The sequence below is a fragment of the Plutella xylostella genome, chromosome 2, assembly GCF_932276165.1.
Source record: "Plutella xylostella chromosome 2, ilPluXylo3.1, whole genome shotgun sequence".
NCBI lineage: Eukaryota > Metazoa > Arthropoda > Insecta > Lepidoptera > Plutellidae > Plutella > Plutella xylostella.
In genome coordinates, this window is record NC_063982.1 from 5,725,157 (window position 1) to 5,741,410 (window position 16,254).

The following is a 16,254-nucleotide window of genomic DNA, read 5'->3' on the forward strand; positions in this document are numbered from 1 at the left end:
CTTAAATACTAACAAATATGTACAAAAATGGCGGTTTTATCGCTTAAAGCGATTTTTTCAAGACAACCTTAGGGTGGAAGGATATTTTGTTATATTATTATTATATTAACAACGCCCTGTAGAATGTTATAAATAATTAGAATAATAAAATATATTTGGAGGTAAATAAATAAAGAAAACTGTATTGAAATCATAATCATAATTTTATTATATTCACAATGTTTTTCTTATAAATTACAATTGTTAGCTTTATAATTTATCTTACAAATTAAATATTCGAGCATAGAGTCCACTTCCCGCCGCACCTAGAACAAAACAAAATCTTATTAGAAAGGTCATGAATTCAATAACAACATAATATTTTTAATGATTATTAGATAAGAGGTCGAATATGGTTTATCACCATGCTCAGCTTAGCGTCCTTGATTTGAGGGTGCGTCTGACATACTCCGTGGATACGGTACCATTTATTTTTCTTCAACTATAAGTCCACTATATATCGTATCGCTATAAGCGATAAGACCGCCTTTTGTACCCTAGTTAAGTTCTGATGTATAATTCAAAATTATTTCTTGGTGTACAAATAAAGAGTGCTCTATCTATCTACTTATCTAAATCCACAATACTCAACCGACCTGCAGCTAGCCATGAAGCGTCCATCATAGGCCTTGTGCAGCGGGTGTTAGTTAAGGGTGCGCCTGACATACAATTGCCTGCGACAGATACATCACTAGACGAGTCTCTACCACTTATATGTCTTCAACTAAAAATCCACATAGCACTGTTACCAACCTGCAGCTAGCCATGAAGCGTCCGTCATAGGCCTTGTGCAGCGGATGTTTGTTGGGCAGCGCCGCCGCCAGCGCCCGCGCGCCGCAGCGCCCGCACTGCCGCCAGCGCGCCGGCCGCCCTCCCAGGTACATGTATCTGGGACAAAGAAATGTTAAATAATTTTTTTTTTTATGATGAACGTAATTTTTTGCAAACCATTCGAAAAGGGGGTTTTTTTACTATGTTAATCGAAAAACAAATTATAGCGGCAGAGCTTCATAGCCAGCATTAACTCCAAGGTAACCTAAAAAAAAAAAATTAATCGAAGTACTTTGCTTATAGTACTATTTTCAAAAAAAATAACATTTATTAACGCCTTAATTATTAAGGAGTACACGGACTTCTTTTAGCTATATCTTAGTGTGTATAATATACCTCATAGCATCCATGGTGGGCGTAGGCGTGGTGTCGCAGTTGCTGGCCGGCGGCTCGGGGGTGCACCGCAGCGCTTCCGGCTCCACGCCGTATTCAAACTGCAAAAAGGAAACAAATATTAACACTCTTTTACTTTCATGAAGCGAATATTACAATAAAATAAACTTTTGACAGATAATATCGATTAAGATTTAAATAGGAGCAATGTAGCACATCACTATTGCAGTGGTTGTTACGTTCAGAAATTTTAAAACCTCAAAATAATAACGGTTATTAAAAAAAACATTTATTATTTTGAGATCATCTTATGGCTAATGAACACTTTTACGTAGCGTGGACAGCAACAGCCACAGTATTCGTCTCTCTTTGAACTTGATTTTCTTATAATGTTGTGCCGCCATTTTAAGTATACTCACGTAGAGAGGGCCGGTCCTCTCGTGGGAGGACACGCAGCAGCGCGGCAGGGAGTCCCACACGCGCGGCGTGGACAGCTGCGCCGTCAGCGACGCACACTCCTCTGTCAAAGTTAAAGTCAAAGTGAAAGTTAGTTTTTCATTCATACACTTTTTATGCTTCTGCAAAATTTGATTTTCAGCAAGTAAGGTAATATAAACAAATTTTATATTTGACTGAAGTAAGTTTAGATACCTAATTATAGTGTCTTAATTTGTCGACTGAATTTTGAAGTAGTTGGTGACCCTGACTTTCTATATCCCGAGTTCCATTCCTGGCTGGTGCAGTGGTACGATCAGCTGCGGTCAGGTGCAAACCTGACCCCCCTCTCATAGTCACAATGCTTCTGAGGGGGGTCAGCTTTCTCTGCCCCTTACTATAACTACTCAGGTCTTGGGTGATAATAATCTATCTATGAATCTACAGTCAAACTAGAAAGTCATGAAAACAAAGAGTGCGATTTTGTATATAGCAGTCCGCGCCCCAGCACCAGCAGCTTGCAGGTTCATTATCTAGACATCATCATCATCATCATCATCATCATCATCACACTAACCGATGAGGTCGGGCGCCGACGTGTTGCTATTTGCCAGCCGGGCCAGTTGCGCTGCAGGTTCATTATCTAGACATCATCATCTTCTTCCTAGCCTTTTCCTTATTTACGAGTAGGGTCGGCTTTATGCGTCATGTCACGCCATTTTACCCTATCCTCTGTCATATCCTCATTCACTCCACACTCTCTCATATTTACTTTCACACAATCAAGCCACGTCTTTCTTGGTCTTCCCCTCTTACGCCTTCCTTCAGGTCTCATTTCCAACACTTTCTTTGTCACATAGTCACTTCTCATGACATGTCCAAACCAAGAAAGGCGGTGGCTTTTCAACTTCTCCACTATAGGAGCCATCTAGACATCATCATCATCATCATCACACTAACCGATGAGGTCGGGCGCGGGCGTGTTGCTATTGGCGCCCTCGCACTAGCAGCTTGCAGGGTGATTATCTAAGATCAGTTAGCCCCAGTTTTATCATACACGGTTAGATCATAAGGGATTAGTTCATCAATTATACATCATCTTCATATTAAATTCTTGACAGATGTGTCAAAAGTCAACAACTAATCCCTGGTTATGATCTAACCGAGCATGGCGAAACGGGACCTAATTCTACGGGTATACTAACCGATGAGGTCGGGCGCGGGCGTGTTGCTATTGGCCAGCCTCGCCAGAGGGCGCTGCAGACAGTCCGCGCCGCCGCACGCGCGCCCCAGCACCAGCAGTTTGCGGATCAGGTTGATGGCTGTCGGGTCCGAGTGGAGGGAGTATCTGGGGGTGGAATTTTGGGGTTAAAACTTTTTAGCAGAGACACTGGGATAGCAAGTGATTTTTTTTTGTGAGAGCTTGTCTTTCTACGAATGTTTACCTGCAACTCTGAAGAAGAAATCCATTCACAATTTTACTAACCCCATGAACAACAGTTGCATTTCAGGATATAGCAACTAGCTGAAATTCTTTAACACCGCGATGTAGGATTTGTATATTGCTTTCTCCCTTGCCGTCTATCGGTTGGCATTGGTATCTGTTTACGCACATCCTTATAAATTATCTTAGCTCATAAGCTTTTAAGGAAGTTCATATGCTGCAGAGGATTATTACTGTTTGTTTACATTATTTAATTACTTGTGCATCTCGCGCGCGGCGGCAGTATCGGCGCAGGCTCTACTGTCAGCAGGCTCTACTGCAGCAGGCTCTATCTACATACTTGTGCATCTCGCGCGCGGCGGCGGCGGCGAGCGCGGCGGCGGCGGTGTCGGCGGCGCGGCGCAGCGGCCGGCGGAGCGCCCCCAGCTCGGCGCCGCCGGGGACCTCGCGCAGGCTCTCTAGTGCTAGCAGGCTCTGGGGAGGTAGAATGTAATTTTGATAAAGATAAGATTAAGATATAATACTCTTTATAGACAAACAGATACAGTTTTACAAACAAAGAAAAGAAATGAAAATATAAGTACAATCGGCGGCCTTGTTACTAAAAGTAATCTCTTCCAGACAACCACATATATTTTATAGGAAATATAAAGTAAGTTTGATGTTTCTGAATAGTTGGGTTGATGAAAATATGAGATATAGAGCCCCTAGTTTAGCGGCCCTGGGGACATTTCGCAGGCTTTGTAGTGCTAGTAGGCTCTATGGGGGTAGAAGAGAATTTTGATGTTTGTGAATGGGTTGGTTTGTTCGAATGTGAAACATTGAGCCTAGAGTTAGCAGGCTTTGTGGGTAGATGGGGTGGATGATTTAGTAGGTATTTTGAAATTTGTGAATGGATTGGTTAATGGTTTTTGAAAGTTGCCATTTTAGCCTCGTGTCAAAAATTATGCGGCTTTATTCACTTGTACCAATACGCCTATGGCCTACGCGTATGCGCTTCGAAATCTCTACTATCAATCTTTTGACCACCATTTTCTCATGGTTTTTACTGCGCTGTACCTTCTCATCATTAGTATCATCGGCCAGGGCGCGGGCGGCGGCGTCGCTGCGCTCGTCCAGACGCAGGGCGGCGGCCGCGCCCGCCCACACCAGCTGCAGCGCGTGGTACGAGGTTAGGGCGGAGGCGGACGCTTGCTGGGAGGGGATTAGTCTGCAAGTGGTAAGGGTTTTGTGAGGTATTTTTTGGATACAAAGATTTTTACGTATAGTACTTTTACGCTAGCAGTTTCCGCGAGCTTGGCTTCGCCCTAACAGTTTGTCGTGGGAATGCCGAGATAAAAAGTAGCCTATGTGTTTATCCAGGGTGTCAGCTAACTCCACACCAGATTTCATTACAATCGTTTCAGCCGTTTTGACGTGAACAAGTAACAAACATACACAATCACATACTTTCACCTTTATAATATTAGTAGGAAGTAGGGTTTAATGCCAACATTACACTTTGTCCATCATGTTAATGGCTTTTTGACGTTCGCTTATGTCTAAGTAAAGTTGGTTTTCCTTTACAGTCATCAAATATGTACTTATGGGATTTCGAATGTCAAAAAAGCATTAGTAAGATGGACAAAGTGTAGCTTAAAGTTCCTTTCAACAACTCAGCAATAGTAAGACAGATAAGTAGGTGTGGGGGGGCTTACCTCAACAGGGTGCACCGCAGCTTGAGCCAGCTCTGGTAGTAGTACTGCTGGAAGGCTGGCGGCTGGCGCTGGAAGGTCTCTGTCAGTCTGCAGGTGATAGATACAGGGTGTTAGAATATGTATTGGAGTTTTTGTTGAAATGAGATTGGAGGGTAAATGGAGCCAACCAATGAAGTCGATGTTTTAACAAAGAATTTTTGCTTGCAACAAACCCGACCAATATAAAATATTGGTCGCATTTTTTTATTAATTCCCATTCTCATACAATTTTAAACCAGAATTAAGTTTAGTCCACGTTTTATAAAAATCACAAATGTTCCAGCATTCAATAAAGCATTAAAAAAACCCTGTTCATACAGGACACGATGTTGCAAAAGTGTGGCTTATTCTGAAAATTAGCTTTATCCTATGTTTGCTTTTCTATATACCTAAACCTTTTATTCACCTGACTTTAGCAGACTTTTTATGCGATCTAACACTTTAGCAACACCCTGTATAAGTAGTAAACTTAATCATTGTACTTACCTGTCATACAGCGCCTCGAGTGCGGGTGGCTTCAGCGTAATGAGTACATCCATACAGTCGATGCCGCTCACGATGGAATACTCCAGAAGGTTGGAGGTCTGTTGTAGGGAGAGCGGGTTGGCTGGAAACAAAATGTTATTATTGTTAAAACTTAGAAAAAAAAATGCTTCAGAATCATTTTGTATAATGCAAAGCTGTAGGTGCTGCATAGGCCGCATTTTTTAGTAAATATGACGTCACATACACTATTATAACCAGCGGAAAAATCCACAAAACACACACACACTCACGCCTTGTACTAAACTCCCTTGCGGGGTAGGCAGAGGTGCATTGCTGCACCCACTTTTCGAGTGTTCTGTTAGTCCCAATGTAATAGGGGGCGAGCCTATTGCCATTTTACGGGCACCAAGACCCGAGAACAAATATCTGTGTTTAAACAAATATCTGCCCCAGCCGGGAATCGAACCCGGGACCTTCGGCTCAGTAGTCAGGGTCACTAACCACTGCGCCATTCGGTCGTCAAATTCCACAACATTCTAGACTTTTCAGCCTCTTTACATTCGTTATTGATAAAACAGAATCACATAGTAAATAAGATCATTATAGTTCTAGCTGCCGCAGCACGGGTCCCCTACATCCCTATATCGCTAATCGCCATAAATACGGCGATGTGATTGGGGGAATGCGCAATAAACAAGTTTATCGCGATACCGGAACCGTAAAGCGGGGCTCGATCCCTTAGGTTAAAAAAACGAAAACCTAATTTGATTGAAACTTATGACTACTAGCGCCATCTAGTGTGCACTATACGGAACTCACTGTGACAGTCGCTGTGCAGGAGCAGCTTGAACACACCACTACTAGCGCCATCTAGTGTGCACTACATGAAACAAACACCCGACAGCGCCATCTACAAGATGTTGCAAAAATGGTATACTAAATCGAAAAGGGGTGTGAGTCAGGGGGTCATTCTGAACCACTTTTGTTCTACGAGTTTTGGAAATTCGCAAAAAAATATGTTCGTTCATTTTTGCAACACCCTGTAGTGCTCTGGGCGGACACTCACTGTGACAGTCGCTGTGCAGGAGCAGCTTGAACACGTGAAGCTGCGCGCGCGAGTCTATCGCCAGCACCACGCCGCCGAGACGGGAGATGTCCACGCAGGATATTACGGCTGTTGAGGCTCCCGACTGAGGACAAAAGGGGTTAGACGGAGGTTAAAAGCGGAAAGTATATCTATAATATCTTATAATATCATCATCATTATTTATTTACTTGCTGTGTGTTTTAATTTTAGTTGTTTATAATTATTTTGTATTGCATGTTTAGATTACATTAGGTACTTACTGACTGACTGACTGACATAAATACTGCCTAACTATTCTCAGCGAAAATGTCAAACACTGGTTAATGTTTTCAAACGGTACCCACGATACAAGCTTGCTTAGTGTGGGGCGATAGTAAATATTTTTTAAGTTTTAATATAAGATATTTGGTTAAAGTATAAGGCAAAATGTACCTTTTATGTTTCACTTATGTTAATTTTGTATTTTGGATAATAAATAATTTTGAATATTTAATTTTTGAATTTGAACTTTGAATATGCATAGCTAATACTAAAAAAGGTGATTATCTAGTTTGTAGTTTGATGGAAGCTTATTGACACGTTATTTAAAAGAAACATGTTCCACTGCTGGGATATATGGGTTATATGGATCATACTCTTACGGAGAAGGAAAACATTGTGAGGAAACCTGCAATTAGTATATAGATGAAGCACATCTAGATAGTGAACCCACCAACCACTGGACTGGTTAAGGGTGTTTAGACCTTGGGGATATGCGCAAAGGTTCCATTCGAGAAAGCCAGAAGTAGGTACTTACACTCACACAGAGAATAAAATAGAGAAGACGTATACTCACACTAGACAACCCACTCCCGTGTTTCTGTTTCTTGGGCGGCGAGGCGCCGGCCGGATCGCTGGTCCCGGTCACCACCGGCGTCGATATCACCTGTGAAGAAAGGAGTTAGGGCTTATGTGAATAGCAAATACTGGAAATACTATAAGTATACCCCGCGCAGTCCACGGACGCGTGGACTGCGCGGGGCTGGTGGGCAGCGTGGCCTACTGCACGCCGCGGAGGCGCACGCGCCACACCGCGCTACTACATGTACCCTTCCACCACACCAACTACGCCAGCAACGAACCCATCACAAGACTCGCCCGAACATACAATAAATTCTTTAGCAATATCGACATATTCCTACACAGTACTAAATTCGCATTCAAGACGAAGATTCTAAATCAAATAACCGAAAGTAGTGAAGTAAATAAGGCCAATTAATTAATACATAAAACTGCAATAAAACATCTTAACTAGGGGACTCAAACACTATATCTTTATATATTTTATAATTTAAGCATGTGTTACTTAAAACTTATAAAGTTATGTTTGTGTATGTAAACATATGTACACCATATAATTATCTATGTAGGTATTTCTTAAGAAAATATTTATTTATATATTTATTTATATATTTATTTATTTGTGTATCTATCTTATCTTATTATTTATTCCACAAATTAGGATAAACTTGATAAATTTCAGTTCATAATCTACAGTATGTAATTAGTATTAATTTAACTTTTTGTGTGCACCATTGTTTCGTAGTATATGAAGGAAAATTTGTAATTTGCCTTACTATTTAAGCATGTTAGTATATAAGTTGTTGTTGTTTACGCTGTAAATTTTCTTAATAAATAAAATAAAAATAAATAAAAGTACATATATACATTCTTTCTATTTCCTATCAATTTGATTGTCTGGAAGAGATTACTTTTAGTAATAATGCCGCCAATTGTGCTATTTATTTTCTTTTCATGTTTGTAATACTGTTTTTGTTTGTGTGCAATAAAGAGTATTTTATCTTTTAACTTTATATATTTTTTTTAATTTCGAGGGTGCAAGAAAGGAGCTTTGTCAATAAACGTAAAAAATAAAACACAAAAGTAAGTTTGTTGTGAAATAAGATGCATGCATATCTACTCATAAATGCGTCGTAAGAGGTCAGCTAGCGCCGCTAATTGAAAAAACCAACTTTGAGTTAATTTTAAAAAGCAGCTACGTTGTTCCTGGCGAAAATTAGCTTATAGATTTTTTGCCACATTGGTGACCCCGACGTGAAAAACACTTGATATCTTATTACCTGCATGCGACACAGTATCGTCAGTTGGTTCTGAGTAGCCAGCGCGACGGCGGCGGCGGCGCGGTCTGTGTCTCCCCAATGCAGACCCATTGTCCTTGTTGAAGACTTTATGTTTCTTATGGTTTTTGAATGATAATTGCAAGACTTTTTGATATTATACTGGCTTTTAATTACGTAACTTTACAATGCATGGTAATCATGAGAAGTAGTCGGTTAGCGTCTGCTGGCCGGCGCGCGGCGGTCTGGCCATCGTGACGTCATTTGACCATGCGAGCAAAGTTGTGGCGTTAACAGTCCTACCTGCATGCGACACAGTATCGTCAGTTGGTTCTGAGTAGCCAGCGCCACGGCGGCGGCGGTGCGGCGCGCCCGGCTGCATACCACGCGCCCTGTGGATGCCCAGGCCGCTGTCTGGTGCCATACCTGCGGATAATATTATTGTTGGTTATCTGGTTGAGATTGATATAAGCAATGAGGCCGCCACTTTGTTCTGTTTTATTATTAAGTTTGGTTTTAGAATTTTTTGTTCTTGGTGCAAATAAGTGTATTGTATTGTATTGTATATGTGCGTACCTACATGTAAGTATAGTGGCTGCGCCACACGATATAACGGGCCTACCTCCAATAAAATGATATGTGTGTTTTGCGAGTGAAAAGACAGAGGCTTTTCACTCGCAACTTGATAACAAACGCAACATAAACATTGAGGTACAATATAACAATATCAACACCTAAAATTGTTTATTCAAGATTTTACTTCATATTAGTTGCTTAGTAATGCTTAGTGACTTACTAAAGTGTTGAAACAGTCGGACGCTGGCTTAGGACCCCCTCCAGGAGTGGTACCGCCCTGCACTGGACCTAAAATTTTATAAATAAATTCAATTTACATACAAATACTCAATCCATCAAATGCTGGCCTAAAAAAAATGAACCAATTAATTGGGTATAAGCCCCTGTTCCACAATGTCTGGTTAGTCGCTACCTGTCGGATAAAATACATGCTGTCACTGTCTAAAAAATAATAACAGAAAGTGACAGCATGTATTTTATCCGTCAGGTAGCCACTAACCAGACATTGTGGAACAGACCCTTAGTCTAAAATAGGCGACCGAATTTCGCCTAATTATGCCTGTATTGTATTTTTACTGATGACGAATTACGCCCAAATTACGTCGCGTAAGGCTGCCCACCAGACCCTTACGAGTCGTCGCGACACCACGTTTAATCAGCGATCCGCTCATAAGGCTACCAAGCCATTTCATGATCCTTCGAGACGGATTTCATAATTTCTCACCTTAATAAGATCTCTCCGTAAGCTTTCACTTTTAATAATGACTTGTATTTTATAGTTTCTTCATGGTCCTTCGAGCCGGATCTCACCTTTGCTAAGCAGCTTGTGAACTGGATAAGCTCTCTCCGTGAGCTTCCACATGGTGATGGAGCCGCCCGCCACCACCAGCGAGTCGGAGTCGTCGCGCATGCACCATGTCAGCGTGGCTGGGGGAGTAAATTAATGCATTATTATTGTTACTCCTAGAGGTGAAAGCTGCTATAGCTAGTTTAGTCAAAGAAGTAGATCAGCGAGTCATCAGGTTCTCTGGGGGGAAATAAGTAAATTGTTACCATAGGGATGGAAGCTACTGTTTAGTGTTTAGTCAACGAGGAAGGGAGAAGCCAGGCGTCTCGTATGCACCACGTCAGGGTCGCCGCGGGAGGAAATAGTACATTGTTATTGTTACCCCTAGGGGAAGCTTATTGTTTAGTTAACGAGGAAGAGGAGAGGAGCGTGTCAATGGCGCATCGGGGTAGCTGAGCAAAATGGGGACATTGTTACCCTAGGAATGGAAGCTGCTAGTTTAGTTAACGAGATAGAGGGGCGGAGTGAGTTGTCGCGCATGCACCACGTCAGGGTCGCTGGGGAGGAATCAGGACATTGTTGACAGGGGGTCATTCTGAACAACTTACTTCTGAATAACTACGAATAGTTAGTATACCCTTTTTGCATACAACACCTGTACAGCGTTTTGTTACAGGTATACAATGGTGTTACTATAGTAAGTAGTATGATGGGTACCTGGCGCGGCGTGCGGCGGCAGACACAGCGCCGGCAGCGGCTGCAGCGATGCGCCGCGAGCTATTATACTGCACGATACGCCACAGATCCAGTTATACAGGATGTTGAAAAAAGGGTAAACTAAGCCAAAAGGGGGTGCCTCAGGGCGTCATTCTGAACAACTTTTGTTCTACGACTATAGTTAGTATACCCTTTTTGCAACAGGCTTTTTATTACAGCTCTTTGTTACAGGTATACAGGGTGTTGCTATAGTAAATCGTATGATGGGTGTACATACCTGGGGCAGCATGTGGCGGCAGACATAGCGCCGGCAGCGGCTGCAGCGACGCGCCGCGCGCTGTGATGCTGCATGATACTCCACGGACCACTGAGCCCGTTATGTAGGCTATTATGAGTTTTCCGTCTGTGGACAATGTTTTATGTCTTTGATTTTTATCTGGTACAATAGAATATAACTTTAACTCGACAATGAACAATAGGCATCCTTATCGCTAAGAGCGATCTGTTACAGGCAACCTTAACCTGGTAGGGTCGTGTGGAAAGAAATACTTTTAGTTATAAGACCATTTAAATACTGTGTCCTTTTGTAACTTAAAATTTTATGCAATAATAGTACATTTTTACCCAAGGGGTGAAAGTCGCTGATTTAGTTCCCGCAGCGAGATTTAGCGTAGCGGGAACTAAAAAACGTAGCACTGTGCGTTTTATAAAGAATACGAGAAGATTAAAAACGCCAACATGAAAGAAAAACCGGCCAAGTGCGAGTCGGGCTCGCGCACAAAGGGTTCCGTAGCTTAAATCAACCTATCTCAAAAACTATAAGAGATACTTTGATCAAACCAAAAATCGTTGAAAGAGTTAATTAGCATGCATCACCTCTATTTTTTTTAGAATTTTATACCCCGTAGTTATAAAAATAGAGGGGGGGGGACATACTTTTTACGACTTTGAGAGCTGATATCTCAAAAACCGTTCACTTTAAGAAAAATGTTTTTTAGAAAACTTTATATCATTTTAAAAGACCTTTCCATTGATAACCCACACGGGTATGTACATCGAAAAAAAAAATTTCATCCCTCAGTTACATGTATGGGGGGCCCCACCCCCAATTCTTTTTTTTACTATTTAGTGTCATATTTTTGTAGCGGTTCATACAACACATATTCCCATCAAATTTCATCACTGTAGTACTTATAGTTTCCGAGTAAATCGGCTGTGACAGACGGACAGACGGACAGACGGACAGACGGACATGACGAAACTATAAGGGTTCCGTTTTTGCCATTTTTTTTCTAAAAATTGGTAGTACACCCTCTAATAAAACATAGGTTTTTAGGGTTCCGTAGCCAAAATGGCAAAAACGGAACCCTTATAGTTTCGTCATGTCCGTCTGTCCGTCTGTCACAGCCGATTTACTCGGAAACTATAAGTACTACAGTGATGAAATTTGATGGGAATATGTGTTGTATGAACCGCTACAAAAATATGACACTAAATAGTAAAAAAAAGAATTGGGGGTGGGGCCCCCCATACATGTAACTGAGGGATGAAATTTTTTTTTTCGATGTACATACCCGTGTGGGGTATCAATGGAAAGGTCTTTTAAAATGATATAAAGTTTTCTAAAAAACATTTTTCTTAAAGTGAACGGTTTTTGAGATATCAGCTCTCAAAGTCGTAAAAAGTATGTCCCCCCCCCTCTATTTTTATAACTACGGGGTATAAAATTCTAAAAAAAATAGAGGTGATGCATGCTAATTAACTCTTTCAACGATTTTTGGTTTGATCAAAGTATCTCTTATAGTTTTTGAGATAGGTTGATTTAAGCTACGGAACCCTTTGTGCGCGAGCCCGACTCGCACTTGGCCGGTTTTTTTTATCCAGAACTTTTCGCTTCGCCATAAAAGTTTACCCGTGGGAATTTTGGGATAAATAGTAGGCAATCTGTTCATCTAGGATTTTAGCTTTCCGCATCCAAAATTTCATCAAAATCCGTTAAGTAGTTTCGCCGTAAAACAGTAACAAACATGTCTCCTTCGCTTACTGTGCGGCGCGGCGATGGCGGCGGCGGTGACCTTGTCCCGCTGTGTCCTGAGTGACTCGGTGCTGGTGACTCCGTCGATGACGGTGCCCACCACGCCGCTCGCCGTCACCACGCAGACGCCGGGGGTGGCCACGCCACTGGGGAGGAAAAGGGGGGGGGGAGAGGTTGTATTATAGCGCCATGTATAATGTTTTGAGGTATGTCTCTTTCAGTAAGTTCTTAGAATAAGTAGGTAATAACATCTGAATTTGTGACGCAGTTCTTTCACATCCAATCTTCGCTCAGTACCTTTTGACATGGTGTAAAACTGATAAACATGAAAGTAGGTGTAAATCGACATAAAACTAAAGGATAATGCACATTATTACAGCCGCAGAGCCAAAGTTGCTCATATTATGAATTATTAGCCAGTGTTATCACAAAACAAAGTAACATAATAGTGAACGAACAAAACTGAATCTTACCCAAACCCCTTAAGCGTGGGAGTGGTTCTCACGAGCTGTATCTTCTCATGTATGGGCGCGTCGGGCTTTTTGTCCGACAGCACGTAGCGGTGGCCCGTCGTGAAGAACACCGCCTTTATTATGTTCTCGCCTGGAAATGGAATATCAACTTTTATTTTTCTGCAAAATCATGACCAAAGCATGTTGACTTGCTAAGTTATTATAATATTTATAGCTGTTCCCGCGAGCTTCGCTTATTAAAAAGATTTCCCGTGGGAATTCCGGGATAAAAAGTAGCCTATGTGTTCAGTTATCAAGTAGTAGTTCTTTCTCAGGGTCTAGACCAGGGGTCGGCAAGTAGTTTTAGGTAGAGTCCGGATATTGGTCGAAAATTTTTTAAAGGTCCAGAAAAAAAACTGATAATAATTGAGTAAGTACAGCTATTTATTACTAAAATTTGTGAGAAAAATTGTATCGGCGGCCTTAGCCAGGTTTTTATAGTTTCGTTCTCGTGAAGAACAGCTAATTCGAAGAGTGTCTTCTAAGTGAGTGTCTGTTAATCTCAAACAATATTTGTTTTTCAAAAAATTCTGAAAATTTTAAAAAGATGTTTTGCATATATTATATCGAACCAAAAATAGTCGCTAACTTGATGGCAAGTTTTTTTGCAATTTTGATATTTTCTGGGACATGTTTGACCCAAAATTCTTCAGTTATCAACTTTTTATATATTTGCAAAGACACATCTTTTTGCAGATCGATTATTTCCATTTGAAGTGACGCCTTTGGCAGATTAAATAACTTGGCAGCAAGGACTTGTGCTTGGCAGCCACATCTGTCCATTCGGCGGCGGCATCAACTTCAAAGGGTGACTTAAGAAACAGAGATAGCTTTCCCATCTCTGCAAAGTCTTGGAACCTTGTGGCGAATTCGTTGCTCAGATAAAAATGTGTAAACATTGCAATGTCTTCTTCAGAGTTTTCCTCATTATAATTATTATGGTCATCGGAGAAGCTATAAGTACCTATGAACAGAGAGCGCGCGGCGACTCGACGGCGCGATATTTTTGATTAATTAGATTAGGTAGGTACTAAGTTATATTGGTTCAAAATATTCAAAGTATTTATGTATACTTGACATGCCTACATTACAATATTTGGCAGTCCGAGGTTCGACCTTTCGCGGTCCGTCCGCCTGTTGCTGACCGTTGGTCTAGTCTAGACCATATGTATATACCAAATTACATTCAAATCAGTTCAGTAGTTTTGGCATGAAAGAGTTACAGACAGACACTGGTTACTTTCGCATTTATAATATTAGTTAAGATTAGGATTTTTTTTTTTTTATTAGGATTAGAAAATATCATGCCACATATGTGCCCTCTTGACCTAAGACAGCACAGACAGCTTGTAGTGGATGAGGAAGGCCGAGGAGAGACTATTATGGCTCTCTTAGGGGAACCCTATGTCCAGCAGTCTACAATGATGATGTGTTTGAAACTGAATAATAACACCTTTACTTGGGATATGGATATGACTTCTTCTTTAAAGAGAGTCTTACATATTGGTAATCAGAATGAATGAGAAGTACAATATAGGCTCATGGAAGCACCAGAGTCAATTTCTTCAATATACCCACACACAAAATTACTGTCTCATGCTGGTGCCCTACTTGGCTATTCGTATTTGCATATTTGCCAATACTTCCATATGTGTTAAAAGTATATTTGCCAAAATTATTGCCGTATTTGCCTATAAAATGTCTATTTGGGAAATATTGTGTGGAAGATAAGAAATTAAATGGAAGTTTTGGCAAATAGGAATAGCTAAGTGGGATACAAGCATCATACTAATAAGCTGTCCGACACCCATAACACAGGTTCTGCCTAGCTTGGGGTCGGATGGCCGTGTGTGAGATGTCCCCACATATTTATCATTTATCATTATCATTTATCAATATACCCCATATGTCAATACACTGCACTGTTTGTGACATATCTCACCAGGAAAGCTGACAGAGCTGACGCAGGTCCACTCATTGAGCAGGTACTCCTTCTGCACAAACACCGAGACGTCTCCGACGGTGGTGGCCACCAGCAGCTCCTTGCCCTCGCTGTCCCACTCCAGCACTGACACCTGGTGAAGATGGAGGAGTTGCAATAATTTTCTTTATAAAATTAAGTATGAGTAAATATGTGGATTCCATTGCCTAGGAGTGATGTGCACATAGGGGGCTATAAAAATATATCCTATGGCCCTATACAGAAAGCTTATCAGAGCTGGTTCAAAATTAGTATGAAACTGACAGATTGCTGCAGGTACCCAGGTTTTTTTTGTGAATAAGGCCATCATGAGTCAATTACCGGATGTGTGGTGCTGGCGACTTTGTGGCTGTCCCACGGCGTGTCCAGGTCGCACACGTACACGTGCCCGCCCCACGTGGCCCCGTCCGAGTCCGTCAGCTCCGTCGGGGATGAAAACGCGATGATGTTCGCACAGGATATGGTGCATATTGGTCTGGTCACTTCTGGGTCTGTCGAGCTGAGAATTGTAATTGTAATCAATGTTTGGTTGTAGCGTTGTCGTGTGTGACTAACATAGAAAAGATGATGTATCTGTTATTGCTACACTGCATCAATACAGCTATATCTATGATATTTCAAGTATTTAGGTAAATAAACATGGAAAGTTTGGATGTAAACAGTGAAGGAATCAGGGATGAAAAGTAACCTCTCAAAGTGGGGCGGCTCGCATTTCAATGGTTTGCGCCTCATGGAGTAAATCAACTCCATGGTGAGAGGTTTTTATTGAAGATTTTATAGAGATTTCGTTATTAATTCAGAAAAAACAGAAATATGATGCACTGGAGCTGTAAAACTACAACTAAAGTGACATAATGACATTGACATTCATCTGACAGATCATTAAAAACAGTGTTTGGTTATCGCATTCTAATGCGTAATACACGGTTAAATAAGGTATAAAAACTCAACAAATCATACAAAAACGCAATAAAACACATCCATGCGAACAAAAATTTTAATAAGTCATATTATTCAGTAAGAGTCAAACACAACTAAACACAATAAAGTTAAATAAAACTAAATCGATGAGAAACAAAACGCAATTATCACAATCGAAAACAATAGAACTGTCCCAACTCTACGTCCGCAGCTGACT

General features: G+C 41.2%; 1 protein-coding gene across 1 annotated transcript; it reads right to left on the bottom strand.

The window, feature by feature from the left end:
* Positions 1-184: 184 nt before the first annotated feature.
* Positions 185-15,980, bottom strand: LOC105380441 (mediator of RNA polymerase II transcription subunit 16). Its single transcript, XM_048622359.1, has 20 exons — positions 15,805-15,980; positions 15,438-15,615; positions 15,078-15,210; positions 13,097-13,226; positions 12,633-12,769; positions 10,866-10,991; positions 10,589-10,708; positions 9,872-10,011; positions 8,812-8,934; positions 7,227-7,316; positions 6,371-6,494; positions 5,305-5,425; positions 4,780-4,866; positions 4,142-4,292; positions 3,423-3,556; positions 2,844-2,986; positions 1,623-1,723; positions 1,207-1,304; positions 793-927; positions 185-305 (listed from the first exon to the last, which is right to left on the bottom strand). The coding sequence occupies exons 1-20, from the start codon at positions 15,864-15,866 to the stop codon at positions 269-271; spliced, it is 2,370 nt and encodes a 789-aa protein (XP_048478316.1). The 5' UTR covers positions 15,867-15,980; the 3' UTR covers positions 185-268.
* Positions 15,981-16,254: the final 274 nt, after the last annotated feature.